This window comes from Helicoverpa zea, chromosome 22 (assembly GCF_022581195.2).
Source record: "Helicoverpa zea isolate HzStark_Cry1AcR chromosome 22, ilHelZeax1.1, whole genome shotgun sequence".
NCBI lineage: Eukaryota > Metazoa > Arthropoda > Insecta > Lepidoptera > Noctuidae > Helicoverpa > Helicoverpa zea.
In genome coordinates this window covers 5,323,168-5,349,404 of record NC_061473.1, presented here as the reverse complement: position 1 = coordinate 5,349,404, position 26,237 = coordinate 5,323,168, and the positions used below count along the sequence as shown (strand labels likewise).

The following is a 26,237-nucleotide window of genomic DNA, read 5'->3' as shown; positions in this document are numbered from 1 at the left end:
ATTTGAAATAAACGTTTTTATCCTTTTCTGTCATTCAATAATGAATCATTTTGTCTGCAAATGATTTACGATTGCAAAATGATTGTACAGCAAACTACCGTATAGACCAAAATCACCGAAATAGCAGACCAATCGCACACCAATCAAATGTCAATCGAATACGATTGGTCTTTTATTAGTAGCAGAATGCCTGGGCCCCGATTCTCCTAAGTTAATAATGTCAAAATCGAATAGAAATCGAATCGCAATATGATCGCAATAGCAGTTTTAATCATATCGGGCATATTTCAAAGAAAAAATAGCGGAATGCCACATACGCTTCAATCGTAATCGAGTCGGGATTGGATCTCAGTCGAATCGAGTCGAACATGAATCGTATGCCGCTTAAGTAAAATTAGGAGAATCGGGCCCCAGATATGGTTAAAACTGCTATTGCGATCATATTGCGATTCGATTTCTATTCGATTTTGACATTATTAACTTAGGAGAATCGGGCCCCTGATAGGTAGACGCCCCTTGTAAAATACTGGTACTCAGCTGCATACGCTTAGACTGGAAGCCGACCCCAACACAGGAAAAGGTGACCCAGATGATGATTATCGGCAATCGAGGGATTGTAGGGAAGCCAAAAATAAAATAGGAACATCAGTTGAGTGACTTTTTCATCTATTACCAAATATTTGCTGCTTTAGGTCTTTGTGGTGTTTCTTTATTTTGATATCAGAAAATCTTAAACATTTTTCAAAACATTGCGGGTTTTGTTAAATAAAATTGCGATGCCGCTACAGGACTCACACCACATATAACATATACAATATGCTAGTTCTTAAGGTATTTGTCTATGCCTGAAAATAAAGATGATTTGAAAAAAAAGTATGAATGAATGAATGAAGCTTCAGTTTTCTTAAAGTTATTCAATCAATTGTTTAAGAAATATGTATTGTTTTGAGGAAAACAGTACATTATATGTATATCTAAATTCTAAATCATCATAATAAAATTGAAATTAAGCCATACGGCTTAATTTGATCTTAATTGGATTCCTGTCGGCAGTTAGAGATTTTAATAATACAGTGGCACCTTGTGAGGCTTCTTTGAAAACTTTCAAACCCTTTTCCTAAACCAAGGCACAAAGGCTCCCAAAATTACTGGGCCGATTTGAAAAAATCTTTCACTGTTGTAAAGGTACACTGTTAAAGAGTAGCATAGGCTATATTTTATCCGGGTAAGTGCAGAATTTCCCCCGGGGCGCGGGTGAAAACCTGGGAAAACAGTTTTATATAAATGTAACTAAATGTCTAAATGTAAATAAATGTAACTAAATGGTTTAAATATAAATTTAACTACCTAGTAGGAATAACAACTCCCAACTGCTGATTTACTCTGGCAAGAACGCTGCGGGATTAATACCAAGCGGGTTTCTCGACACTTTTCAGCAACTCGTTCCCGGAGACATTGGCTAGACCAGTGGTTCAAAAACTTACTTTGTCTACTGCCCACTTGGAGAATAAATATTTTTTTAGCGCCCCCATTTTTTAGGGTTCCGTACCCAAAGGGTAAAACGGGACACTATTGTTTTCACTCCTCTGTCCGTCTGTCTGTCACCAGGTTGTATCTCATGAAACGTGAGAGTGGAAATTTTCACAGATGATGTATTTCTGTTGCCGCTATAACAACAAATACTGAAAACTAGAATAAAATAAAGATTTTGGCTGGCTCTTATACAACAACAGCTTTGGTGGAAAAGCAGCCTTAGGTAACAGGTATGATTTCCAATATTCTGAGAAGTTTCATGTTACACGCACCGTCGAGGGTCGAGGCAGGGAGGTTAAAGCATCTACCTCTCAAGTTCGAGTATGCGGTACTGCGGGTACGATTCCAGGTCACGCAAGTAGGTACGTAAGTTGTTTGTGCTTTTTAAGTATAATTAGAAAATATAAAAAACTTAGTGGTATGTTTTTATATTTTTACACTATTTTATTTTATTATAATCGTAAAACATACAGTATTAACAGCTAACAAAAACAACAAATTATGCGACGATTAACCAATTACATGTTTTTGCATTTAGTTATTAATGAAGAGCATGCTTGAGAGAAAAGTAAATACAAAAGGTAATTATGAATTATGTTAAAAACTTAAACAAAACTACATGATTACCTACACTATAAAATTAACAAGTCTTGCAGTACTTAGATACTAAATAGAACAGCTGTCGAACCAATGTTTTGTCAGTAGGTGATCTATTGAATACATGAGGTTTAGTAACGAATAAGTCAAGTTCAGAAAAGTTCTATGTCTGAGTACCTAAATGTGAAGGAAAACAGCTAAAAAGTCTGAAATTGCGACTCCACTTTTAAGCAAACGTGTTGAATAACGCTTAAGCTTCTTCTCTGTATCAGAAGAGGTCACGAACATTACGTATAGTGCATCAGCTCGGTAACCATTTAGTTTATCTATCAGCCTAACAAATACAAACCTACAAGCCCAGTCAAATACCTAACATATTTTGGCTGAATGGCTTTGATTGAAGTGCTAAACAATATGAATGACTTAAGTCCAGTTTTAAATTAGCATTGTAACTTAGTACCTACTATCTTAACTATTCTAAATAGGACTATATTATGTACAGTACAGCTTCAAAACTAGTTGAACAAATCGAAATTTTCAAAACTGCCATCAATACCTTGCCTTATTCATCTACCTTTTTAAGCTTAGGATATTAAGTTTTGGCGTTTGTGCTGTTAAAACATTGTGACCTTTTTCGTTTATAACCACTTCACGATGGACCTTCTTGCTTATATACAACTATATGTACCTGCTTATCTTAATAATATGCCTGATTATGCACTACTCTATCCTCCTTAAGTATTTTACTATGAACTTACTCATACATTACTTTACCTACTCGCTTATGTGCTACCCAATCCACTACTTTCTTAATTTTTTCTGTAATTCCCTATGTACTTATTGATGTATTAATTATCTACGTGTATTTTAAGAAAAGTATGCTATAAGTCATACATAACTATAATACTGGCGCTGAGCGTTGAAAACACTGAATAATGACCTGGGGCCCGATTCTCCTAATTTTACTTAAGCAACATTCGATTCACGTTCAACTGCGATCCAATCCCGACTCGATTACGATTGAAACGTATGTGGCATTCCCCTATTTTTTCTTTGAAATAAACGTTTTTATCCTTTTCTGTCATTCAATAATGAATCATTTTGTCTGCAAATGATTTACGATTGCAATATGATTGTAGAGCAAACTACCGTAAAGACCAAAAATCACCAAAACAGCAGACCAATCGCAAACCAATCGAATGTCGTTGGAATACGATTGGTCTTATATTAGTAGCAGAATGCCCGATATGGTTAAAACTGCTATTGTGATCATATTGCGATTCGATTTCTATTCGATTTTGACATTATTAACTTAGGAGAATCGGGCCCCTGAAATTATATTAGCTGAAGTTGTGAGGTTGCTAATTAGTGACATCTGACGATTATTTCTAACATCGAAGCTGCGTTACATAAATGCTTTCTAAACCAAAGAGTTTTTTATTTATTTATTTAGTTTACGACCTCGATGATGCAATGGCTATCATGCCTGAGGTCCCGGGTTCGATTCCCGGTTCGGTTGACATTTGTGTGATGAGCATGCTTGTTGGCCGTGGTCTGGGTGCTACAATATGTATACATGTAAATAGCTACGTATATGTAGCTGTATGTAGTTTATCAGTTGTGCTAGCACCCATAACACAAGTTAATTAATAACTTACCATGGGGCTAACCGACGGTGTGTGAAAAGGTGTCACATTATAATATTTATATTTATTTACATACAAAACTGATATACCTTCAATCATTTTCCTGCAATAAAGTTACACGCAATGGATACTTGTAAATGAGATTGACATCTACCTACTCGATGTGAATCCTGCATGTAAACTTAAATAGGCTTAGTAAATATTTCCTACTTCACTTCTTAATTAAAATCTAACTATTAAAATTAATAACAGTTATATCAGTTAGAAAAGGAGGATTGAGACTGATTTAAAAAAAGTTTTTAAATGCCCACATTGATTTGTAACGCGGTAACAAACATAGGAATATGAGTAGTGAAGTAGGAACTTTAAAAATATTTCACGGATTTTCGTAGGTAAGGTTTTTATCAACTCCTAAATAGATGAGGAAAGGTGTGAAAAATAAATGACGAAAACACCAATTTTTATCTATAACAATAATAAATATTAACTGCACAGTTAGCAAATTAGTACTAAGAATCAGTCCTAGACTTCTGCAAAATAAAAAATAATATATTTTTCATGATTCATGAACTTCTGTTCAGTACTAACTTTAGTAATTTATAAAGTTCTTGCCTACTTACGTCTGGAATCATTTATTAAAAAAAAACCTTAATTGTGTACTAGATGGCTGAAGTAAATCTAAAATTAATCACTTAGAAAATTGCGAAGTTCATCAACTCGTAGTAATAATACTTACTACTTAGTTAATAGTTAGGTATATTTAATTTCAAAAACAATTACCTACTTTTTACTAACGCAATAATTGAATAAGGCTCTACATAACAAATCGTTCGATCTTGGTTTTGAAATCAATCTTAAGTTACAAGAAAACTGTGTAACTTAAAAATGCAAAAAATCTTCCACAAACTATAAGCTTGATGAAGTAAAAATATCAAAAAAGAAATCCTAATCTTATACCCAAAACCTGAAAAGTAAGTAAAGTAGTATCATACAAACTAATTTGCATATCAGAACATCGCTACAAGGCTCGCGGTCTCCGGTGAAAACTTTTTGATTTCCATTTGTAATGGCGGCTGACACAGGCTCGCTGCGTACTTGCATAGTATTGATAAATTGCTTTCCTGTTTTCCCAGGACCTAGACCGAGCTAAATATAGAATCTGGGGGTGGCTGCGAGGTGCTGCGCGTACAGCAATTGGTCATACACCTATCGATCGAAATAAGCGCATGCGATATTTAGTTGTCGGCGTACACCATTGAGTGCATCGTTCCGGTAAAGAAAAATTCAAAAATGCCAGCCTGCTCCGTCCTGACGTGCAAGTCCACTACGGACGAGCCCAGTGGCTCCTCGGACCGCCTCTGCTTTCATCCGTGAGTAAAAAAACGCATTTTTTCTTTAAATTTTAAGACCTTAAAATTACAATTTACCTGCTGTGGCGACCTTTAATCTGTTGCATTGAAATAGATATACATTGCTGTCAATGTTCGCTCGTGATGTTTTCCGCGCTATCATAAAGGGCAATGTATTACGCGGCGACCGATAGCGTCGCGAGCCCGGGCCGGGTGTCGTGGTGCCAGTCGCTAGAGGTGCTCCTATTATTTATTTACGACGATTTATCGATAAATGAAGTGTATTGTGTTGTTTCACATGTTCTAAATATAATTTGTAGTGTAATGTAATATTGTTGTGCAAAATGCGAAATTTAAAGATGCCTGCGATAGACCTACGCAGTTACAGTGAGGTAACCCTTTTTGTGAGATTTTGTATTAATTGTATTTAAAATATTAATCGCCAAAATATTATTCATATACAGTAATTGCTTGTGATCAGTGTCTAATCATAAGTCCCGCGCATTTAATCGTGCATTGGCTAATCATATAAGGAATTTCCTTTGTTCGAAAATTTCAGGGAACATCAAACTCAAACTCAATTTTTTTTATTTCAAATAGGCTTATAAAAGCTCTTTCGAAACGTCAAGATCAGACAGAGATAACAGATCACGTTCTGCGCAAACTCGTTACAGAATCCACTTTTAGACAAATATGGCGACTTGCTTTGTTCTGAATTTAAACTATATTAAAAAAAAAACTTTAAAATATTTAAATTATTTCTAAAAAAATACAAACTTAAAATAAAGGAACTTCTTTTTGATATTTTTACTTAAAATGAATGAGCTACGTAGTGCGTAGCAAGCGGCGTAGCGGCGTAGGCCTACGTAGGCATTTGCATAGCGTAGACGTTGCTTTGAAATTTTGAAATATTTAGTTGATTTTACGGACTTATAAATAATAATAGCTAGCGAGATATTTGGAATTAAATTATTTATTTTATAAAAAACCTGAAAATCAGGCGTTCATAAGAGAGACTGGTAGCTAACAAAAATATATTGGAACACCTTTCACACACCCCGGTTGTTAATTTGTGTTAAGGGTGCTAACAACACAACTGATAAACTACATATACTCTCACACACGTATAACACCCACAAAGCCAAAAACCATGCTCATCGCAACAGCACCGGGAATCGAACCCAGAACCCTCAGCAAGGACATCATATTCAACTGTATCTTTGCAGGTTTCCATCTAACGAGGAGTTGAGAGCCAAATGGGTGGACATGACAGGCCGGTACAACTGGCACCCGGCCTTAGACGATGTGGTCTGCTCGAAGCATTTTCGGGACAACGATTATATTATCAAGAGGTCTGGCAACCGATATCTCAAGACTACCGCCATACCTTGCGAGTATGTGGTGTATAAGCATCTATATGTGAGTACATATAGTTATTAGTACCTTTATGTAAGTATATTTGCTGTTTTGTCCACGTTTCAGTCTCGTATTGGAGGAATTTCTTCTCGCATCTGGATAAAAATTGGCCTATACGTGATTATTATCTCTCTCCGGTGGTGTCGGATTACCGTCCCATCGGGCTATGAGAGTGAAGGAATAGTAAGTGCACTTGCGTCTGCGTAAATGCTTGTGCACTATAATATGTCCTGCGCAGTCGGCTAATCTCCTAACATGAGAACAGCCGCCGTAGCCGATAATCGGCTAGGAGTACATCATTGTCATTTGTGGTTCTTATGTATACGCTATGTTATATTATTGCTAAGTTTCATCAACATTTTGGATTTTGATGATACCTGTTTGATGTTTGCGCGTCTCATGAACCGTGATAGCTTGACAGTTGAAATTTTCATAAGTAGATGATGTTTTTCTGTTGCCATTTTAACAACAAATACTGAAAACTAGATTACAATGAATATTTTAATAGGCTTCCATAAAACAAACGTGTTTTTAGGCTGTGTTACAGATAGTTAAAGCTGTTGGTACCTACGATTTTCTTTATTAAGGGTTAATAAATATCTATGTAGATATTTCGTAATATATAAAAAATAATTTTGTTTTCATAAAATAACTACACGCGTCAAACAGCTACACATGAAAGACAAAACACTTAATTCTTTTATTTTCCAAAAAACAAAAGACAATTCATTTTGCAACTTCTATTCCGAAAATAAAATTGATACCGCATTCTCGATAAGTTGACACACCTCTATTGTCGAAACTCCAAACATTATATAGACGTACCTATATACATTTTATATTATATCGGTTTGTCTGTCTGGCCGTTCCATCGGGTTCAAGCCCAGTTTGTCAATTGCAAAATTATGTTCTCCTGTTAAAGAGTCATAGTGTATCTAGTAATATTACATGTTCACAAAGCAGTGAATATATTTAGTTATTATTTGTGGAAATAAAAGATTATTCTGCGATTTTAATTCAAGAAGTGTGCATAAGTTATTGGTTAGTGCAGTTTAATTGCAATACGTCGTGGTGGGATATTATTTTTTTTATTGATGAGGTGTGCAAAGGTAAGTGAATAATAAAAGTGCAGTTAGGTAACAAGTTATTAGAATACATACTTATACTCATAGCTCTTGTTTTAGGATGTCGAAGTTATGATTAAGAAGTAATCGTGGTTGTTATTCTTTAAGTATAGAATATAACCTGCCGGGGCTGCGGGTTGTTCGAAAGAGATACCGCGGCCCTGGTACATAAAAGGCCTATGACGGAACACGACGGTTTTTAGTCAGTAAGAGTCTGACACTCCCTCACCGCTGGTAACCCACAGCGGGAGGGGTCATTTGATGATTTTTGACGTCGGAAAAAAAAGTATAGAATATAATTTTATATTGCAAATATTCGTAAACGTTGGTCTCTTAAAATATAATCAATCTCAGGATTTCTTTTTTGCCTGAGATTTGAACATTAACATTATTTATAATCCCAATTTTATTATTTATCTTTGGATCTACATTAACGAGATCCATCAAATTATGCCTTTGTGAAAACGGAATTCAGGTGTTGTCTTCGTTTATCTTTTTTCTACTAGGCATAATAGATGGCCTTCTGCCGAAATAAGTATTTTCAAGTTTTGAAAAGGTGTTGCGGTCGTTCTTTTTTTAAATAATCATATTTACTATGTATCGTTTTGTACCTAATTGCTGAAACCAGCCAGACTTATTCTGAACTGACGAGATCTTATTTTTAAGTTATTGCTATCAAAACAATTCGCCTCATAAAACAATCGGGGCTTTAACGCGATGTAGCACTACTTATAATGATAAAGGTTTTAAAAACTTTCAAAGCAATGCGGATATCCTTTTCAATCAGTTGGTGTTAAATAATAAACTAAGTATGGTGTGAAATTAAAAATGCTCAAAAATTATGTTTGCCTTTTAGGTACAAAATACTAGCTTATATTAAAAAGAAATTGACTATTTTTTTTATAACACCTTTTTACATCGTTAAATTAAAAACAAAAAAAATATATAACAATTAGGTGGCCAGTGGCCACCGATGTCGGGCAAGGTACCGGTGGTCGGGGCCCAAGAGACAGAAACCTCACCATATCAAGAATCAATCCCTTAAGTTGATTATTATTCTTAATTCTAGCCTGACGAGGAAGTATTACCACCAGCGCCCGAAGACAACGAGGTGGAGGTACCCCAACCAGAGACAAGCCGGGCTCCAACACCCGGCCTCCTTTCTTCAGTGCCATCCAGCCCCAGCCCATTGTCTCCAGTGCAAATGTCACCAGGGCTTAACCTGTCACCTTTCCAAGAGGCTGATACCACTTTTGGGAATGACTATGATATGGATCAGAATGAAAATGATATTGGATGGGAGCATTTTGCGGTGAGTAGGTACCTAAAGGGAAAAGTGGAATATAACTTAATTAGTTAAACTTTGTTGGCTGTCTGTCACCTGGCTGTATCTCATGAATCATGAAAATTACATAGGTAGTTGAAAAATACTGAAAACTAGATTAAAATAACATACATTTGGGCGTCTATGTAAGATGTGATTATTTTGGTCGCTATTGGTAAGGAACAATTCGAGCGCGAATCCGATTCGCTATTTTTCTGGTAAACAGTTCATTAATATCTCCACAAATATATTTTGAAAAATAATAATTTAGTCGTAGGTAGGTACTACTATTTTAAGCTTTACACATTTTTTATTACTACCTCCAAAAAATACACTAGTCAGTTTTTTTTTTTCAGTCTCCATAAAAAGGAAGTTATTGTAAATAACACTTATTTTTCGTTTTTGGATTTTAGAGCCGTCAGTACTTTGCACCGGCAACTCGTCGGTCCAGGATTTTCAAACGACGCTCATCTGACATTGATTCTTCGAGCTTCGAGGAGCGTTATCAACGAGAATTCGGGGTAAGTTATACTCCCTAGATGAGAAAATATGTAGAAGTGCTCGTAGTACCTATTCTCTTTTGTGACTTAACCCCCTTCTTTAAGTTGATATAATTAAAGAAACAGAGCTGGAAAAGGTCCATTTTACGGGTAACATTACAATTCCCTATTGCTATTCACGATCCCGCAAACCTCCGTGTGTAGAGAATTCAGAACACAAGCTTCGCTTGTTTTTCTTTCACATTACTATTGCTTATCGTAGTAAAAAATATACACGCCTATGCCTGTACCCATTATACAGGGTTACTGGTAAGTAGACCGCATCGTTTCAGGAGGTGATAGTATAGGTCAATACGGACATATTTGACCATGGCATACACTGGATAAAAGTTAACCCGTTTCAAGATAATCGAATTTCAAGATCAGTCGTCTAGGTACACGTATAAAGGAGATGCCCAAATTTTCATAGAAAAAAAACCCAGAATCGACAGCAATGAAATGGTTACCAATAGGTTCTTTATGATAGACCTTTGATGGTGCCAAAAAATCCAGACTGAAATCAATGGGGTATAGGAGCTATTTCATATTATCGCAAAAATAGATTATGTTGAATATATGTTGATTTTAAAGATTATTAACATCAAGGGACATAAAAAAGCAAAGTAAACTAACATTATACAAGCCACTAGTAATAACCCCATAGTTTCAGAGTTGGCCTGGTGATTAAAAGGTCTTGTATTTAACCACTCCAGATACGATTAAGCACCGACCTTACCTACTTGGAGAGGTTTCGCAGTTCCATGCAACCTTCACAACTGGCTATGAAATGTTTTTGGAGAAATTGTCTTTGAAAATCGCGCCATGTGACATTGTCAAATATAACAAATGACTTAGCAATGTAAAACGGTCCAATCACGAGTCTGCATTCAACTTCTAACGAACATCAAACAGTAAAAGTAAACTTTTTTGTGAACTAAAATCTTGATCGAAAAAACGTTATAAAAAGAGAACCCCATGGTTTTTAGATGACTTGAAATACTTTTTAAAATCCACAAATTATACTGAATCCAATCATACATATGAAGTTCCTGTCGACTCTGGGTGTTTTTTTGGCCATCTCCTTTTCATTATTAGTCAAAAGTCTCGTTTTTGTGGATTTTTGTGTGTTTTTGAATAGAAGATGAATCACTTCATAATAACAAACCATAATAAAACTGTACAAATCACAGAGGAAATTATAGCGAACAGCAATTACTTTTTTAGTAGCTATTTTCTCAAAAATATTACTCTTCATTTTTTTGTGCAGAATACTTAAAAAACATCTACATTTATCTAGCTATCCAAAAAGGCACAAAATACACAAAAATCCGCAAAAACGAGACTTTTAACTAATAATAAAAATTCATACGTGTACCTAGACGACTTGTAAAGAAAAGATCTTGAAATTCGATTATCTTCAAACGGGTTAACTTTTGCCCAGTGTATCCCATGTTCAAATTTGTCCGTATTGACCTATACTATCACCTCATGAAAGGATGCGGTCTACTTACCAGTAACCCTGTATATTTGGCCTCTAGACAGAATAATATTGTGCAATATAGATTTTAGTCGCCAAGAAACAGTGCGCAACCTTCAATATTTTTAACTAGCTTCTGCCAGCGGTTTCACGCGCATCCCGTGGGAATTACTTCCCGTATCGGGATAAAACGTAGCCTATAGCCTTCCTCGATAAATGGGCTATCTAACACTGAAAGAAATTTTCAAATCGGACCAGTAGTTCCTGAGATTAGCGCGTTCAAACAAACAAACAAACAAACTCTTCAGCTTTATAATATTAGTATAGATACTTCATTTTTAATATTGACTCTACCATACGTACCATCACTATAGCACAACACATAATATTGACTCTACCATACGTACCATCACTATAGCACAACACATAATATTGACTCTACCATACGTACCATCACTATAGCACAACACATAATATTGACTCTACCATACGTACCATCACTATAGCACAACACATAATATTGCTCAATAATTGATGATTTAGAGAGCGTCATACGCAAAGCCAGTAAAGCCACAACACAATTTGTGATGAAACTTCCAGCCGGCTACGAATCCTAGCCCTCCATTGGAGCTGAACCCTCATATGCAAGACCTGGCTCCCCCGATGAACCCCGTGATCGATGACAACGTTCCCCTGGAGGAAATCAAACGTCTCCTGTCCAAGCATAAAGTTTGCAAAAAGGTAAGAATATAAAACTTCAGTTTCCTTCAGTTTCAGTCGTGCACCCTGATAAAAAGAAGCCTATAGCCACCTCGTTAAATGGGCTAACCAACACTGAAATATTTTTTGAAATCGGTCCGCTTTCAAAAAATATTTAGTAGTATTATTTTTATTTTATTTAGCTTTCTGTATGTAGAATGGTCTAGAACTTCTATAAGTCTTCACGTCTTGCAAGATGAAGGGGAAAACACACAGATTTTTTTCAATGCAAAGGTTGACTGGTAGGAAAGGTAGGGTAGACTGGTTACAGTTGTGCCAATTTTCGTTTGATCATAATAGTTTTGTTATTTGACTAATTAGCTCGCAGAAAAGGAACTTGTATCGCAATTTGTGTGTTTGTGTACGTAAAAACACTAATATATTGTTCACTAGCTTTTGCCCGCAACTTCGTTCGCGTGGAATAGTGACTACCAGCAGATTTTTGATTTGACCAATAGATGGCGCTATATGTCCGGAATAATTTTATTTTTTTTTGTAATAAAAACTATCCTATGTCCTTTCTCAAGTTTCAAACTATGTCTGTACCAAATTTCACACAAATCGGTTCAGTAGTTTAGGCGTGAAGAAAAGACAGACAGACAGACAGAAAGACAGACAGACAGACAGACAGACAGAGTTACTTTCGCATTTATAATATTAGTTTGGATTAATACAATGTATTACTCATAAGATCGATTAAAAAAAAATGGGAAAGTGTCACAACCGGCCACATACCAAGGGCGGTTGTTACATGCATAAACATATATCAAAATGGTCTATAATATCTTTTATTGTAGAAATGTTTAACATAAGCTTACAAACATAGTTTTAACAATCAGCAAAACAACATTTGCTCTGTTAAAACTAGTAGCTGTAGAAAGGCTTGTAGCTTGAGCTACACGTACGAAATCCCTTGTTTCACTTCTTCATCGGCATCTTTATATTTTTTGATATCACACTGCGCTCTTTCGGTCTTCCACAAACGTATTCTGGACATCTAAAAGCAAAAAAAAATAATATGAGATTAATTATAATATGTATAGATATTCGTCACAACCGAACCCAAAAAAATTGTCACAACCGTACCCAACGCATCATTTTGAAAACAAAAAATCGCCATGATTTTACCAAATACTTTACGTAAAAAGAAATCACTTGTAATTAAATATTAATGTTCAACTTTTAAAGAAAAAAAATAACAAGATAATCTATCTGTATACAAATAACAGTAATTTGGAAGAGAAATCGAACAAAAATACTTACTTTTGATTGTTGAAAAGCAATGTGGGTTCCCTAATAATAATATAAATGCGAAAGTAACTCTGTCTGTCTGTTACGCTTTCACGTCTAAACCACTGAATTGATTTTAATAAAATTTGGTACAGAGATAGAGTTGACCTTGAGAAAGAACATAGGATAGTTTTTATCCCGGAATTTGAAGAAATGTCTTGGAAACGCGATATAACCGAACTCTACGAGGGGGAAGCCGCGGGCAGAAGCTAGTAAACAAATAAGTCACTAGGTAACTTTTGAATCAACTAATATGAATAATCTTTGTAAAGGAAAAAAAATGTCGTTGTCAATAAAAGTTGCCCCTTCTGACCGACAGACAAACTTTGTACCTTTATTAAAAGCATCCATTTAGCTTTCCCCTTTATCAAAATCAAAGCCCCTAGCGACACCCTAATTGGGGAGGGCTAATCCGTCTGGCTGTCTACCTGTCTATATCATTAATAGTACCTGACTAAAGGTATACAAACTTGTTACGACTTTATATTTAAAAACTCATCTTAAAAAAATGAAATGCGACTATAACTTAATGTAAACAGAACAATACCAATGCCTAGATAAATTGAATCATTATTTTAAGTAGTAGTTTCTTTGTTCAATATGTATTTCAGTAACAAATTATATCAGGATTGTTTACCTTTATTTTAGTGCTTACCCAAACGGAGTACCTATGTAAATTATTTCGATAACTATGTAAGTGGCATAGTTTAATTAAATTCAATTTAATTATCCTTATCAATATTATAAGTGCAAAAATAAGTCTGTCCGTCGTGCATTCTCGCTAAAACTACTGGACCGCTTAAAATGGGTACACCGTACACACTGACAAAGAATGTAAGATACTTACTTGTTATTGGGGAGCAGAAGCAGTTTCTTCAGAAATTGTCTGAATATCCTTATATGAACCTAACATGATATTTTTATTTTTAAGTTCTTATGGTGCATAAAGTTTTACCCTTGAAGTGATAGATATATGCCACCGTGATTTCTCACGATATTCTGGTCCAAAATTTTCACAGAGAAGGAGGGTATCCAGTCGCAAGTCCCGAGGGGCCTCCTCGTCACCAATTGGACGTGAGTTCACAAGGAATACGTTCGAGCACTTTTTAACTAAAGAAAAATGACCTCTTACTTATAAAATAGCGCCTTCATAAGGCTTGATAACGCACCTACAGTTCATTAAAAGTGCTCGAACACTTCCCAAAGTCTCTTTGAAAAAATCCTGCCAAAGTGACCACAGAGTATTAAGTAAACGGATTGACCACTTGTAGTAGCTCGATTTTCGATGATAATTTAGCACATTCTCGCGGTATGGTTTGTGTCAAAGTAGACTTATACCCCAGACGTTTCTTTCCCCCATGCACTGATTAATATAAGTTATAAAATTTAGCACTCCCTTCCCCTAATATTGCAATAATGTTGTGGTTGATTGTCATTTTGTATTGTTGTAGGCAATCTCCGCAGCACACGCAGAAATTAGAGAGGCTAGGAAGATTAAAATGCAACTTCAAAGCGGAAACATGAGTGATTACGAGAAAGCCGAAGCTATCATCATGCTGCAAAAGAAACAGATTGTTAAACTAACCATTAAAAATAGAAGATTTTCAAAAGTCTTTAAGCAAATCTCGTCGATTTTACGAAAAATAAAGGCACGTAGGTTAAAACGGTAGTTATTTTTCTTTTGCAAGTTTGAATTATTTTTTATAAAAAACGCGAACAATCCATGGAGTAGTAAGCTTTGCCTGTGGATTGAATAAAAATCATTCACTGATACCTACTCTAATTGAGAACGTGGTTTGCGAGGGGGAAGGGAACGGTCAGTCATTGGAAATTCAATCACTGTACAACTTAAAATGTAAGGGCTGAAAAAAATCGACTAAATAGAAGTAGGTACATATATCTCTTATGATGGATATGATAATGATGTGTGTCTTAGATTACGGTAGACGTAATCACGCAATTTAAATCTCAGACGAAATAAATAAATCTTACTACCTACTTCTGCTTTTGGCTCGAAGAAAAAATAAAAATCGAGGTTCCATTTGCTTACTACTCTGTGTTATCTCATGCTTTTTCAAAGGTTTTAAAAGTAATGCCTTTTCTTTTTTAAAACATTTTATTTCAATATGTAAACGAAAAAAAAATGGCTAAAAATTATTACTATGATTTCCAAGGCAACTTATGTAATATGATTGTATTAATTAACGTGTTTATTTTTCCTTTTCCAGATGAAGTAAGCTCTTCAAGCGAGAAGTAAAGAGCCGAAGTCTGTAGATATAAGTTTCTCAACTACTCACTTCTCCGATAACACTCACTATATCTCGAAAATACGAGTGTTCGATGTTTCACTGTCTCTCGGTCTGCTGACCATACTGTCCTTCTTGTAATCTGATAATATAAGTGTTCTCAAACATTCATTGTAAATAAAACGGCTGTCAGAAGCCCTGATTGTTGTACTGTTACCCCCGCGAACCTTCACAGTTAGGGGTGAGACCAAACTCAGTGACTATTAAAAAAAAAAACACGAGAATATTTTGTTATCTATGGCTGTTTTTAGTCGCGTGTTAACGGAGAACCGGGAACGAATTAAAATCTGTAACAACGTTTTTTATATCACTGAAAAGTACAAATCGCCATAGCATAATATTAAGACTACAATAAAAATGCTTTAGTTTTTGAATTTGAGGTTATCGGATACAGGGTGATACGAATTTGATTACCTATAAAATAATTACTGAGAAGCGTTATAGCCCTTAAACTGTGGATTTTACCTAAAATACAGGTATATAATTATCCTTTAAATTATGTACTATGGTCTTAAGAATAAAACCCCTGAAGAAATGCTCAAAAAAGTCAAAAAGTTACCATGGAAGATTCTAGACCATTTTATATACCTGTATTCAAGTGTCTATGTATTCCTATACTGCTTTTGATGTTTTTACGAAGACTCGCATTAGGCAGAGCTCTGAACTTGATGTTCTTATGTAATAGGCCGACCTTACACTTGTAAGTATTGCTAACGTAATTTACTTATGTTAAACCCCTTCGTAGGTATCATCATCATCTCAGCCATAGGACGTCCACTGCTGAACATAGTTCTCCCCCTTTGATCTCCACAGATACCTGTAGGTCGCTTACAGTAATTTCTTACAATTTACGGAAGCAACTTACAAATGTAGGCTTGATGATAATTTTAAGGATTGAAAACAAGGCGAGATGACCTGATAATTGTAAGCTTATTTTCTTCAATTCCTATGAGGTTAATTTAAGAGAATACGATACAATACGAGATGGAAAATTGTAAATAGGTATTTTTGTGAAGTTTTGTAAAAGATGACGTTAGATCACGGAAAGGGTCCTTGTCTCCCACAGATAATCACTATTTACAGTACTTACATACTAGCGGATTTTCTGCTCGGTTTTTTCCGCCCGGCAACGTGCGAGTTGTACGGGCGTTACAGAGAGCGCGTGCTGAAAACAATTGACAACTAATGGTACACCAATGGCAGGTAGAACCGCACGACAAACATTTTTCCGCTCACATTGTGACACGCGTAGAGAAACGAGCTACGTATACAAACGCCACAATCCGCTCGTCTGAAAACGATTTAATTTTGAATTACCAAATATGTTTTAGGCCGTTAAAGCTTATTAAACAAAATATCTATTCACTTTTTCAAATAGAAAAAAGAACTTGTCAGGCGTGGGCGACGGACATTGCCCCCCACGCGTTTTGGTTCTCTGCGTGGGATGGCGCGGCAGCGCGTCGCGCTTGAAGAGTCTCGCGATGTAGCTTATTTGACATAGTTAGACCAACAAAAAAAGTGCCCCGAGTGAATAATATTGCTTACTCGATCGCTAAGAGGGATTATCAATTTTTTAAACGAAACAGACTTTGCCTACTTCTATAATAGATCAAAATTGTAATAAATGATAGATCTTTCGTCATCTTGGAATAATCTCGCTTTGTGAGACCGGTTCCACATGTTGGCTCAAACATTCGTCAAAGTTACCTTCGTAGTGGGAACCTTCAACCCAGCGGCGGCCCTAGCCATTGCGAGGCTACGTGCGGCAGGTCTATGCGAGGCCCTTTGTCTTACGTGAAAAGTATGTGTTGCGAGAGTAAGCTGGTGTTTTGATTTAGCTAAACGTCATGTTTGAGGAGAAATGCTCAAGTTAAACAAATTAATACAATTTTATTTTTACTACAGTTTATATGTCTTGTGTCATCGAATTCCTTAAACATGTTGTAATATTTTTAAGCCTCGAAGAACTGCTTTTTCGATATTATTATTTTATTATTCGAATTCTCAAGACTATTTCGGTAGTGGGATAAATTTCAGTTAAATTATTTTCTAATATATATTTCAGCACCGAGATAATATTCAGCTCTTCGTATTTCTGATTCAGGGCCGACAAAATAAATTAAAGTACTTAAAAATCGTGTACATATGATTCATGATGCTTTTTTCTAGGTTTACCATAAAGAAACCGGAGACAGATCACTGCAAACTTTTAAAGCGCTAGCGAAGCGAGCCCGTAATTTTTGAGTTTTGGAACAGTATCTAAAGTACCAAAACGAATTTAAAAGAGGCCGCCGTAGGTAAAGAAAAAAGGCGCGAGCGTAGCGAGCGCGAAAATACATATTTTGGGACGCAATGATACCTAAAGATTTAAGAAAAAAGTTACTGAAAAGCGCGAGCGCAAAATTTTTGAGTCTTGGAACACAAAAATACTCAAACAAGTTTGAAAAAAAACCCGTGGAAAGTTCGGTGCTTTAACTTTTTATTAGCTTGAGGACTCAAAGAGTAAGCGCAGAATAAATGAGAAATTATGAAAAAACCGCGAGCGAAGCTAGCGGTTTTTTTTTATAAACTTTGAGGAGTTAATTTAAGTAATCATATAAAAACAAAAATAAACAAGAAAGAGATGGGTGACAGCCGGACCGCCCCCTCCGCCCTTACGCCGCTACTGCCCGCCCGCGAGCATAGCGACCGCAAAAATTTTTGAGCTTTGGGTCACTAAACCACCTAAAGTTGTATAATAAACAACAGTGCAGGGTGAAGTCGCGAGCGTAGCGAGCGCGAAAATTTTTGAGTTTTAGGACATAAAAGTAGTCTAATCAAGTTAGAAGAAAAGTTCTGGTACTGTCAAGTGAACAACCGCGAGCGTAGCGAGCGCGAATTTTTTTAAATAGTTTGTTTAAGGACTCTCAAATTAAACTCGGAATTAAGCAAAAATAAAAGAATCCGTGACTGGACCGAGAGCCAGTTGTTTTTGTTACTTTGGTGTTTCAAGTTTTTGTTAAATTGAGGACTTAAAAAGTAAACGCAGAATGAATTAGAAATAAAGAAAAAATGCAATTTTTTTTTCTTGGACCAGATGTATATACACATTATATTTTTTTATATTAGTGTGGGTTGTAGCGCGAGGCCCCCCCAAGCGCGAGGCCCTGTGCGATGGCACAGTTCGCACACCCCTAGGGCCGCCACTGCTTCAACCTTCATCAATGTATGTAGGTGTTTTCTTCTCAAGCACTTTATGTTGAACGCGACGCAAAAGGAACAAATGTTGGCCAACGTGTGAAGCCGGTTTAAAGGAGTAACACGCACAAAACTCACCGACCGACTTTATCAAGCTAATTTCTCGCGGTTTCACCCGTTGCCAGGGGGAACTTATTCCCGTACCGGGCTAAAATATAGTCTATGTTATTTAGGAATGGTGTATTTTTCCAACAGTGCAAGAATTTCTTAAATCTGTCCAGTCATTTCGAAGCCCTTCTACGAACAGAAAAAAAGGCTGTCACGCTCGCACACCAGTTGATGATAATATAATTTCGAACTAAAGTTGGCTTTTGGGTTTTTGTGCAGGGACTCCTTATAACTACGGACTAATATATCGACCTATTTATAATAATAACTCAATTAATATACGTAAGTTACCTAAGGTTGTATGTTAGCAACAACACAATTCATTTGACAATATCATAAACAAAACGCAATTTTCATCCCACCATCTCGGAAAGAGTAGTTTTATCCTTTGATATCTGAGTGCAAAAGCCGTTTTTATCCTCTAGAGCGGCAAAGTGATTTGAATTTAGAACATCGTGTGCAATACTCCATTTATGACAAACTTGATAAGACTTTTCAAACAAATACATATTAAACAAATAAAATACTGCTTAAAATTTTTGTGAAGTTAATTAAGTAATTTTTATTATTGTTTTTAAGTACATTTTTAACCTCGTTTCAATTTTAAACGAAGTTTTCAAATAAATGAACTTTAATAGGTACTTCTTTTTAATTTGATACTCATATGTGCGCGCCATTTTGTTTTTTTGCATTTAGTAATTTCCTCGATGAAGTGGGAAGAAATTAATATTTTTTATTTTTTGAGGTCGATTTTAAACCTTGTAATGAGGTTAAACTGAGTTTTTGCATCAATAAATTTTAATAGATACATCTTTTTAATTTGCCATGTGTGACGTGCCATTTTCTTTTTTGAGTTTAGAAATTTCCTCGATGAGGTGGGATGAAAAGTTACGTGTTGCACTCGAGTGCAAAGATTTTTCACCTTGTGCTCTTTCGATTCCCTCGCTATCGTTCAGGATTCTAATTATTGAAACACTCGCTACGCTCGTGTTTCAATTTTAGAATCCTTCGCTTGCTCGTTCATCAAAATTGAGCCCGCGGTTAAAAAGCAACTTTGCACTCTTGTTTAACAAATAAGTATTTAGGTATACTTTTTTTAGCCGTATATTTTTACTGCTTTTATATAGGTAGGTACTAAGTATCAGTTTATACTTTACACAAAGAGAACTTATAAAACCATATATTTTTATTTTAATAACAGACACTTTAATTAAATTTTTTCACCATTATTTAATTGTAGGCCCTTGTAGATATATCATTTAGGTATTTTAAGTATTATGAGCCTACAAAGTTTATATAAGTACCTACATTGTTATTCAAATTTTTACTCCACTGCCAAAATGGCTTACCTAAAGCTCTTTATGAAAACATACTTTCTAATAAAAACACTGCATCTAAATCTATTCACCTGTAGGTACAGCAAAGGTCCCGCCATAGAAATCTAATGGGTACCTTGCCATAGAGAATTTTAAGGGTGAAACTTTAAATACCCCTCCCCTTTTTTTTTCCGACGTCAAAAATCATCAAATGACCCCTCCCGCTGTGGGTTAGCAGCGGTGAGGGAGTGTCAGACTCTTACTGACTAAAAACCGTCGTGTTCCGTCATAGGCCTTTTATGTACCAGGGCCGCGGTATCTCTTTCGAACAACCCGCAGCAAATACCCCTACATTTTTATTCTAATACTTATACCCTCCCCTTATACCTACATCGTGTTTGACAGTCTTTTGTCATACATTAGTGTACCGTGAAGGGCTTTAGGGTCATTTGGTTTGCACCCAATAAACGAAGTTAGTTTGTAAGCTTTACTCAATTTCAAGAGATCTCAATGTTCCTTAAGTAGATATTGTACATACTAGGCGTTCCAATGACGCGAGGGCATGAGCAAATGGCTCAAGATAGAAGATATAGAAGTCCGTAGGTAGGTAGGTAGGTACTGATTTTTTTCTTGAAAAGGTAAGTAGTTACGTATAATGTTATAATGTACGTTAGTATCGTAGTGGCCTAATGGGTAAAGAACCAACCTCTCAATCATGAGTGTGCGGGTTCGATTCCATTTCGGGCAAGTACCAATGCAACTTTTCTAAGTTTGTATGTACTTTCTAAGTATATCTTAGACACCAATGACTGTGTTTCGGATGGCACGTTAAGCTGAAGGTCCCGGCTGTCATTTAACATCCTTGGCAGTCGTTACGGGCAGTCAGAAGCCAGTGAGTCTGACACCAGTCTTACCTAGGTACCGGGTTGCCCGGGTAACTGGGTTGAGGTCAGATATGCTGTCGCTCCTCGTAAAACACTGCCAGTGTTACACTGGTACTTCCGGTGAGATTGGAAGCCGACACCAACATAGGTAGTGTAGAAAAAGGCTCGTGAGATGATGAGATAAGTAGGTAGTTACGCGAAAATTGGAACACCTAGTCTGTATGTATGTAGGTAGATTTACAATATAATTGGTGTATAAAAATCTGTGAAAAATACCAGTGGTTTTATTTATCTCCGTTTAGTACCCTGAACCCAAATGATATATCGGGTGTGTCGTACCTAGGTATATCACATTAAATTCTATCACTTTATGATATTCAATGGAAAATTTTAAAAAAATTAACCTAATCCATTCAGTGGTTTAGACATAGGAGTCATTTTTGTTCTAATCGACATATACTGGGTATCCCATAAGTCCTTTGAAATTTAAATTTAGAATAAAATTCAAATGGCGCTCGGGAATGGCAAGCGGGTTGCGAGGATAGCATCAACGGTCTTTCGGAATTCATTCGCCATGAAAAGTTTTACCGGAGCAGACCGTGGTCTTTATGTGTGTGAGTTTTATCACAACAATGATTCGGCCACCATTGCGCGGCGTATCTTTTGATTCCTGTATTAACTGAATTTTGTATGGATGGTAATTTCTTATCTTTCCTTAAAATGCGCTGTAACGTCGATCTGGATGTATTTAATGCATTGGAACGCTTACGAATGGATTGAGTAGGATTTTCACGAACTGACTCTTGCACTACGTCGGTGTTTTCTTCCGTCCGTGATGTCCTTGGGCGGCCCGATCGTTGTTTATGCAACAAAATAAAATTGTAGATACAGTCTCCTCGAACTTTTGAACCCAATTTTTAATCGTTTGAACACTAGGTCTGCTTCGGTAAAACTTTCCATGGCGAATGAATTCCGAAAGACCGTTGATGCTATCCCCGCAAGCCGCTTGCCATTTGAATTTTAAATTTCAAAGGACTTATGGGACACCTAGTATATTAACGTAATGTGATTAGGTACGACACTCGCGATATAAAACAGTGATTGAATTCCTCGATAACGGTACAGCTAGTGTAGAACAGTTTCTGGTTCAAATCTGGGGATTCTGTAGATCTTGGTATGTTTTTTGGTAAGAATTAAAGAAAAAACTAATAAACGTCAACACGTGAACTGCCGGTAGCGCCACCATTACATACATAAGGGAATAGATAGGGCAGTTTAGATTAAGCATTAGTATAGATTACATCCCATAGTGAAAAGCAGGCTTTAACTTCAGAAAAATAACTGACACTCGGTAACTAGTGAAAGCCCAAGGTCTCCATCAGAATATAGGTCTGTAGGTGAGAATTTTTGATATTTCAAATGTAATTATTGACTGGGCTACCAGTGGGAATGTGTGATTAAAAATAAAACTCATCATTTCCGCAATAAGTTTATTCATCTTAGTTATATGATAAAGCTATCATTGAAATCACCTTTACCTACCACACATCCAGAAATGAGAATCCATTCAAGTTAGTATCAACTTGTGCATAAATTATATACAGTTTTGGCCTACAGCTTCGCGTACATCTCATATTTTGGCCTTATTCTATCAAGATCTTACACTTCTCCATCATACATGTGATTAAGAGTGATAAGACTTTCAAAATGTGACTATTAGACAAATATTGCACGATTCTAGTAATCAAAATGCGTAAGGAATGTCGTATGAGCTAAGGGTTGTCCACAGACTCACAATGTACCTAATAAGACTAGTTTGGATACACATACAATGCTTTTTGAAATATTAAGACAGCCCCCTTGAATGTGATAAAGTATATTGTGAAATGTAATTGACATTAATTAGAATGAAAAATTTCTTTGTAAATAATCTTGATGTACTTATTTCATAAAACGGTTGCGTAAAATATCAAACACATTTGACACAAGTAATTGTGCAGTATCTTAAGATAATATTGTAAAAGACTCCCTTTGCACACAGTTATTAGTAAGTAAATTCATAAATTGGGGAGGTTTGTTATTTTTGTTGGCAGAGTGGTATTTGATCCACATATTTTAGATAAAAAGTTGTTGAGAGTTGAAATAGATAATGTCTAAATGTTAATTATTATAAGTAGGTGGTTGCTTGAAGGTTTTATTCGAGACGCAGGAGTTCGACGTCGAACACGAGGGTGGAGTTGGGGGGGATGACCCCGGGGTGGCCCTGCTGCCCGTAAGCGAAGTCAGGGGAGCACGTCAGCTTGGCGCGCTCGCCCACAGACATCTGGGAACAAAGATAATACAATAAGTTGAGGTAGTAATATTATAAACGCGTAAGTTTGTATGTATGGATGTCTGTTCCTCTTTCAATAAAACTACTGAATTGCTGATTTTGATGGCAGTACTATATCTTTTATATCAGTATAGACTACTTTTTATCTGGATGCTGGAAGTGAGGGAACTACTTCCTATTTAGGCAGTGGGCAAAACTCAGCCAGTCAAAGTTTACAATGCTCATGTGTAGTAAAAATATCTATGAAAAATGAATGAAAAGCAACAATAGGTCACATCCTTGTGTACAATTGTTTGTATGGGAACAACCCAGTGAGGAACAATAGTAAGTCACTTATGTTTACTAAACAATGCAGTCATCATGACACGCCAGTTACTATATAACACAAATGTTCTTTGATTTGCATGAATTGTGATTTTATAGCTGCTGTCAATTATAACCGTGCTTTTGGTCTTAATCAAGCAAATCTAGGCCCTATTACATTAAGTGTGAAAACATATCTTAGACCCGAGTTCATTGGCAACTTAACTGGAATTGATTAACCGGAAATGATAGTTTTCTTAAAAAACAAACTTTTTTTTACTTTCACATTCAATTGTTTATTTATTTGTCAGTTAAAATGGTCTGTAGGCACTTTTCTTTTAAAAAACTATTTTTTTAGGAAAAAGCTAAGTTTGATAATTAATAAAACTTTGCTGTTCTCACCTTAGCAACACCCTCATCCCAGCCTCGGATGACCTCTCCCTTGCCAATGCGGAACTTGAAAGGCTTGCCGCGGTCACGGGAGGAGTCAAACTTCTTCCCGTTGGTCAGGGTACCGGTGTAGTGAACCACCACGGTCTGGCCTGATTTGGGGTAGGTGGACTCTAGAAATAATGATAATAAATTTTGCTTATTATTAAATTACAATAACTTCTACTACACAATAGATAATGTGTTAACGGGTGATGACTCTATCTTCCTGCCCTTATCTCAATTTTGTTATTTGGGGTTGGTGCAACATGTTTTCTTCTTCCATACACTTCTGTCTACCGTCATCTCACAAGTAACACTCTTTCTAGCCATGATGATTTTCACACAATCCATCCACCATTTCTTTGGTCATACCCTTTCTCTGTATCCATCTAACATCCATGCTCACCTTTCTCACAATATGATCCTCGTTCCTGTGCATCATGGGTGATGGATGACTATTGACCAAATAAGGACATAGTGTGAAAAATACTGATGTAAAAGCTACTTCAAGTGATTCCTACTTATGCAGCACCTAGAATAATTAGCCTCTGTCCTTTCTCAGTATCTAGCTAGACCATCATGGTTGGACTATAATATTATAAGCAAGTATAAAAACTGCTAAGTTGAATATGGTAGAAATAATTACGTTGTAATGATTATGCTTTGCAGTTGCAAGGCCAGACTAGCAGATAAATACTTGAAGAGCTATAGGTAGCTAATAATTAATTTATGATTGTTTATAACTGAACTAAAAAGTGTGATTATAATGGAAAATTTATTGATGCTGATGATTAACTTCAGCATGCTGTACTTAAGTATAGCACAAAAACTTGTTTGTATAGGTTTTAATATGTTCATATTGTGTCAAAGTGTAATGAATGATAGTGACTTTTGATGTCAGTTGTTTTTCAGTAAGTATAAGATTAAATATTATTAATCAACTTAAAAAAGGCGGTTTACAGTTTGACTTGTACATTTGTATGTCTGTGTGCGACATAATTCATTTTTGGTTGAACCTATTACAGTACAGTTTTCAGCGTAGTATTTAGGTATATTTAAGTCAGTTTTATGTTTTTGTAAAATAAGTTTTTAGATCTTCATAGAAGAAAAACTGCATAACAATTTTCAAGGACAATGCAGTATTCTCGCAGCTGTCTTTTCACGTTGACAAAGAAACAGCTGTGATGCAGCAATTTGATCAATTTAAATGAAAAATACATACAATATGAATGAAGTAATTTATAATATTGAATACTTATTCAGTGTTATCATGTTAGTCTATTCACTTATCATTAGGTACATGGAGACATTGATAACAAATTCATATTTTCATAATTACCAAAGGACTTATGTATATGACTTAGTAAATTGAGACATACAATTTTCAAAACTAAAATGTTAGGCTGCGATGCACGTGTTTCTAAAATACACACGCACTTCTTTAGACGCTTTTCTAAGCGGAGCCCTATTCACTAATAACGTGATTATCGTGAATGAAGTCATGGAATGTTTAATTGTCAGGCAAAAGTGACGAAAACAAATAATCCAATCGGTATTTGAAAATAGATTAGTCATTGTTTGTGCAAATTACTTTATGACTTGGATATGAGCCCGCCCGGTGCAGTGACCGAAAGTAATTTTGGTGCGAAGAGGTGTTATTGACATATTCATTTTAAAGTAATTTAACTGATTTAGTCACAATGGTGAGAAAGCGAATATCAAAAAAGGTGAATTCGTACATTGAGATGAGAAAAAGGGCACCGGAATTCAGTACCACTGCAACATGACATTTAAATCAAAAAAATACATATCGGATTAAAAACTTACCGTCTCCGGGAGAAATGGTTTCAACGTTAACTCCCATGGTTGTTTAAATAATTTATTTACAAGATTTCTTAAATCCAATACCACGCGACGCGGCTTCCAATACACCGATTTTCTTCAATGATGGCGGACGCCGCGGAAAACTGGTGTTGCCATCGGTAAAATCTGTAATGCTGTCTATTGTCTATGATATAATTTAATTTTTATATGAAAAAAGTAACACGCACTGCGAAAGATTATTAATTAAATAAAGTGTTGTATTAGTAAATAATCAACAACTTTACAAAATTCGAATGGGAGGTTTTCTTTTTGAGAATTAAAAAGAAATAGTTCCCCAAAAAGTTATAGATGGCGTTGTTCTTACTACGTAAGTTTGTGTACCTTTGCCAAGTTAGAACAAAACATTGTCGCGAGCCCTTTGAGCCAATACCGAAGAAATTC

General features: G+C 35.8%; 2 protein-coding genes and 1 long non-coding RNA gene across 7 annotated transcripts; 1 reads left to right on the top strand and 2 right to left on the bottom strand.

Annotated features, from left to right (window-relative positions):
• The first annotated feature begins 4,906 nt into the window (after positions 1 to 4,906).
• On the top strand, positions 4,907 to 15,467 carry LOC124641609. 5 transcript variants are annotated; one of them, XM_047179758.1, is made up of 7 exons: positions 4,907 to 5,146; positions 6,352 to 6,544; positions 8,735 to 8,977; positions 9,403 to 9,510; positions 11,606 to 11,746; positions 14,506 to 14,703; positions 15,283 to 15,467. In XM_047179758.1, exons 1-7 carry the CDS (start codon positions 5,067 to 5,069, stop codon positions 15,289 to 15,291), a joined length of 972 nt encoding a protein of 323 aa, XP_047035714.1. In that variant the 5' UTR covers positions 4,907 to 5,066; the 3' UTR covers positions 15,292 to 15,467. The 5 variants fall into 5 exon arrangements, with proteins under 5 accessions (XP_047035714.1, XP_047035711.1, XP_047035715.1 ...); XM_047179755.1 differs by having other exon boundaries at positions 14,506 to 14,720; XM_047179759.1 differs by lacking the exon at positions 14,506 to 14,703 and adding an exon at positions 14,074 to 14,128.
• Positions 12,531 to 13,104, bottom strand: LOC124641610. Its single transcript, XR_006985693.1, has 2 exons — positions 13,028 to 13,104; positions 12,531 to 12,761 (listed from the first exon to the last, which is right to left on the bottom strand). It is a non-coding gene; the product is annotated as an uncharacterized LOC124641610 (long non-coding RNA).
• A 6,914-nt stretch (positions 15,468 to 22,381) lies between the features above and the next one.
• Positions 22,382 to 25,957, bottom strand: LOC124641474 (peptidyl-prolyl cis-trans isomerase Fkbp12-like). Its single transcript, XM_047179544.1, has 3 exons — positions 25,800 to 25,957; positions 23,943 to 24,103; positions 22,382 to 23,228 (listed from the first exon to the last, which is right to left on the bottom strand). The coding sequence occupies exons 1-3, from the start codon at positions 25,834 to 25,836 to the stop codon at positions 23,100 to 23,102; spliced, it is 327 nt and encodes a 108-aa protein (XP_047035500.1). The 5' UTR covers positions 25,837 to 25,957; the 3' UTR covers positions 22,382 to 23,099.
• Between the last annotated feature and the right edge of the window lie 280 nt (positions 25,958 to 26,237).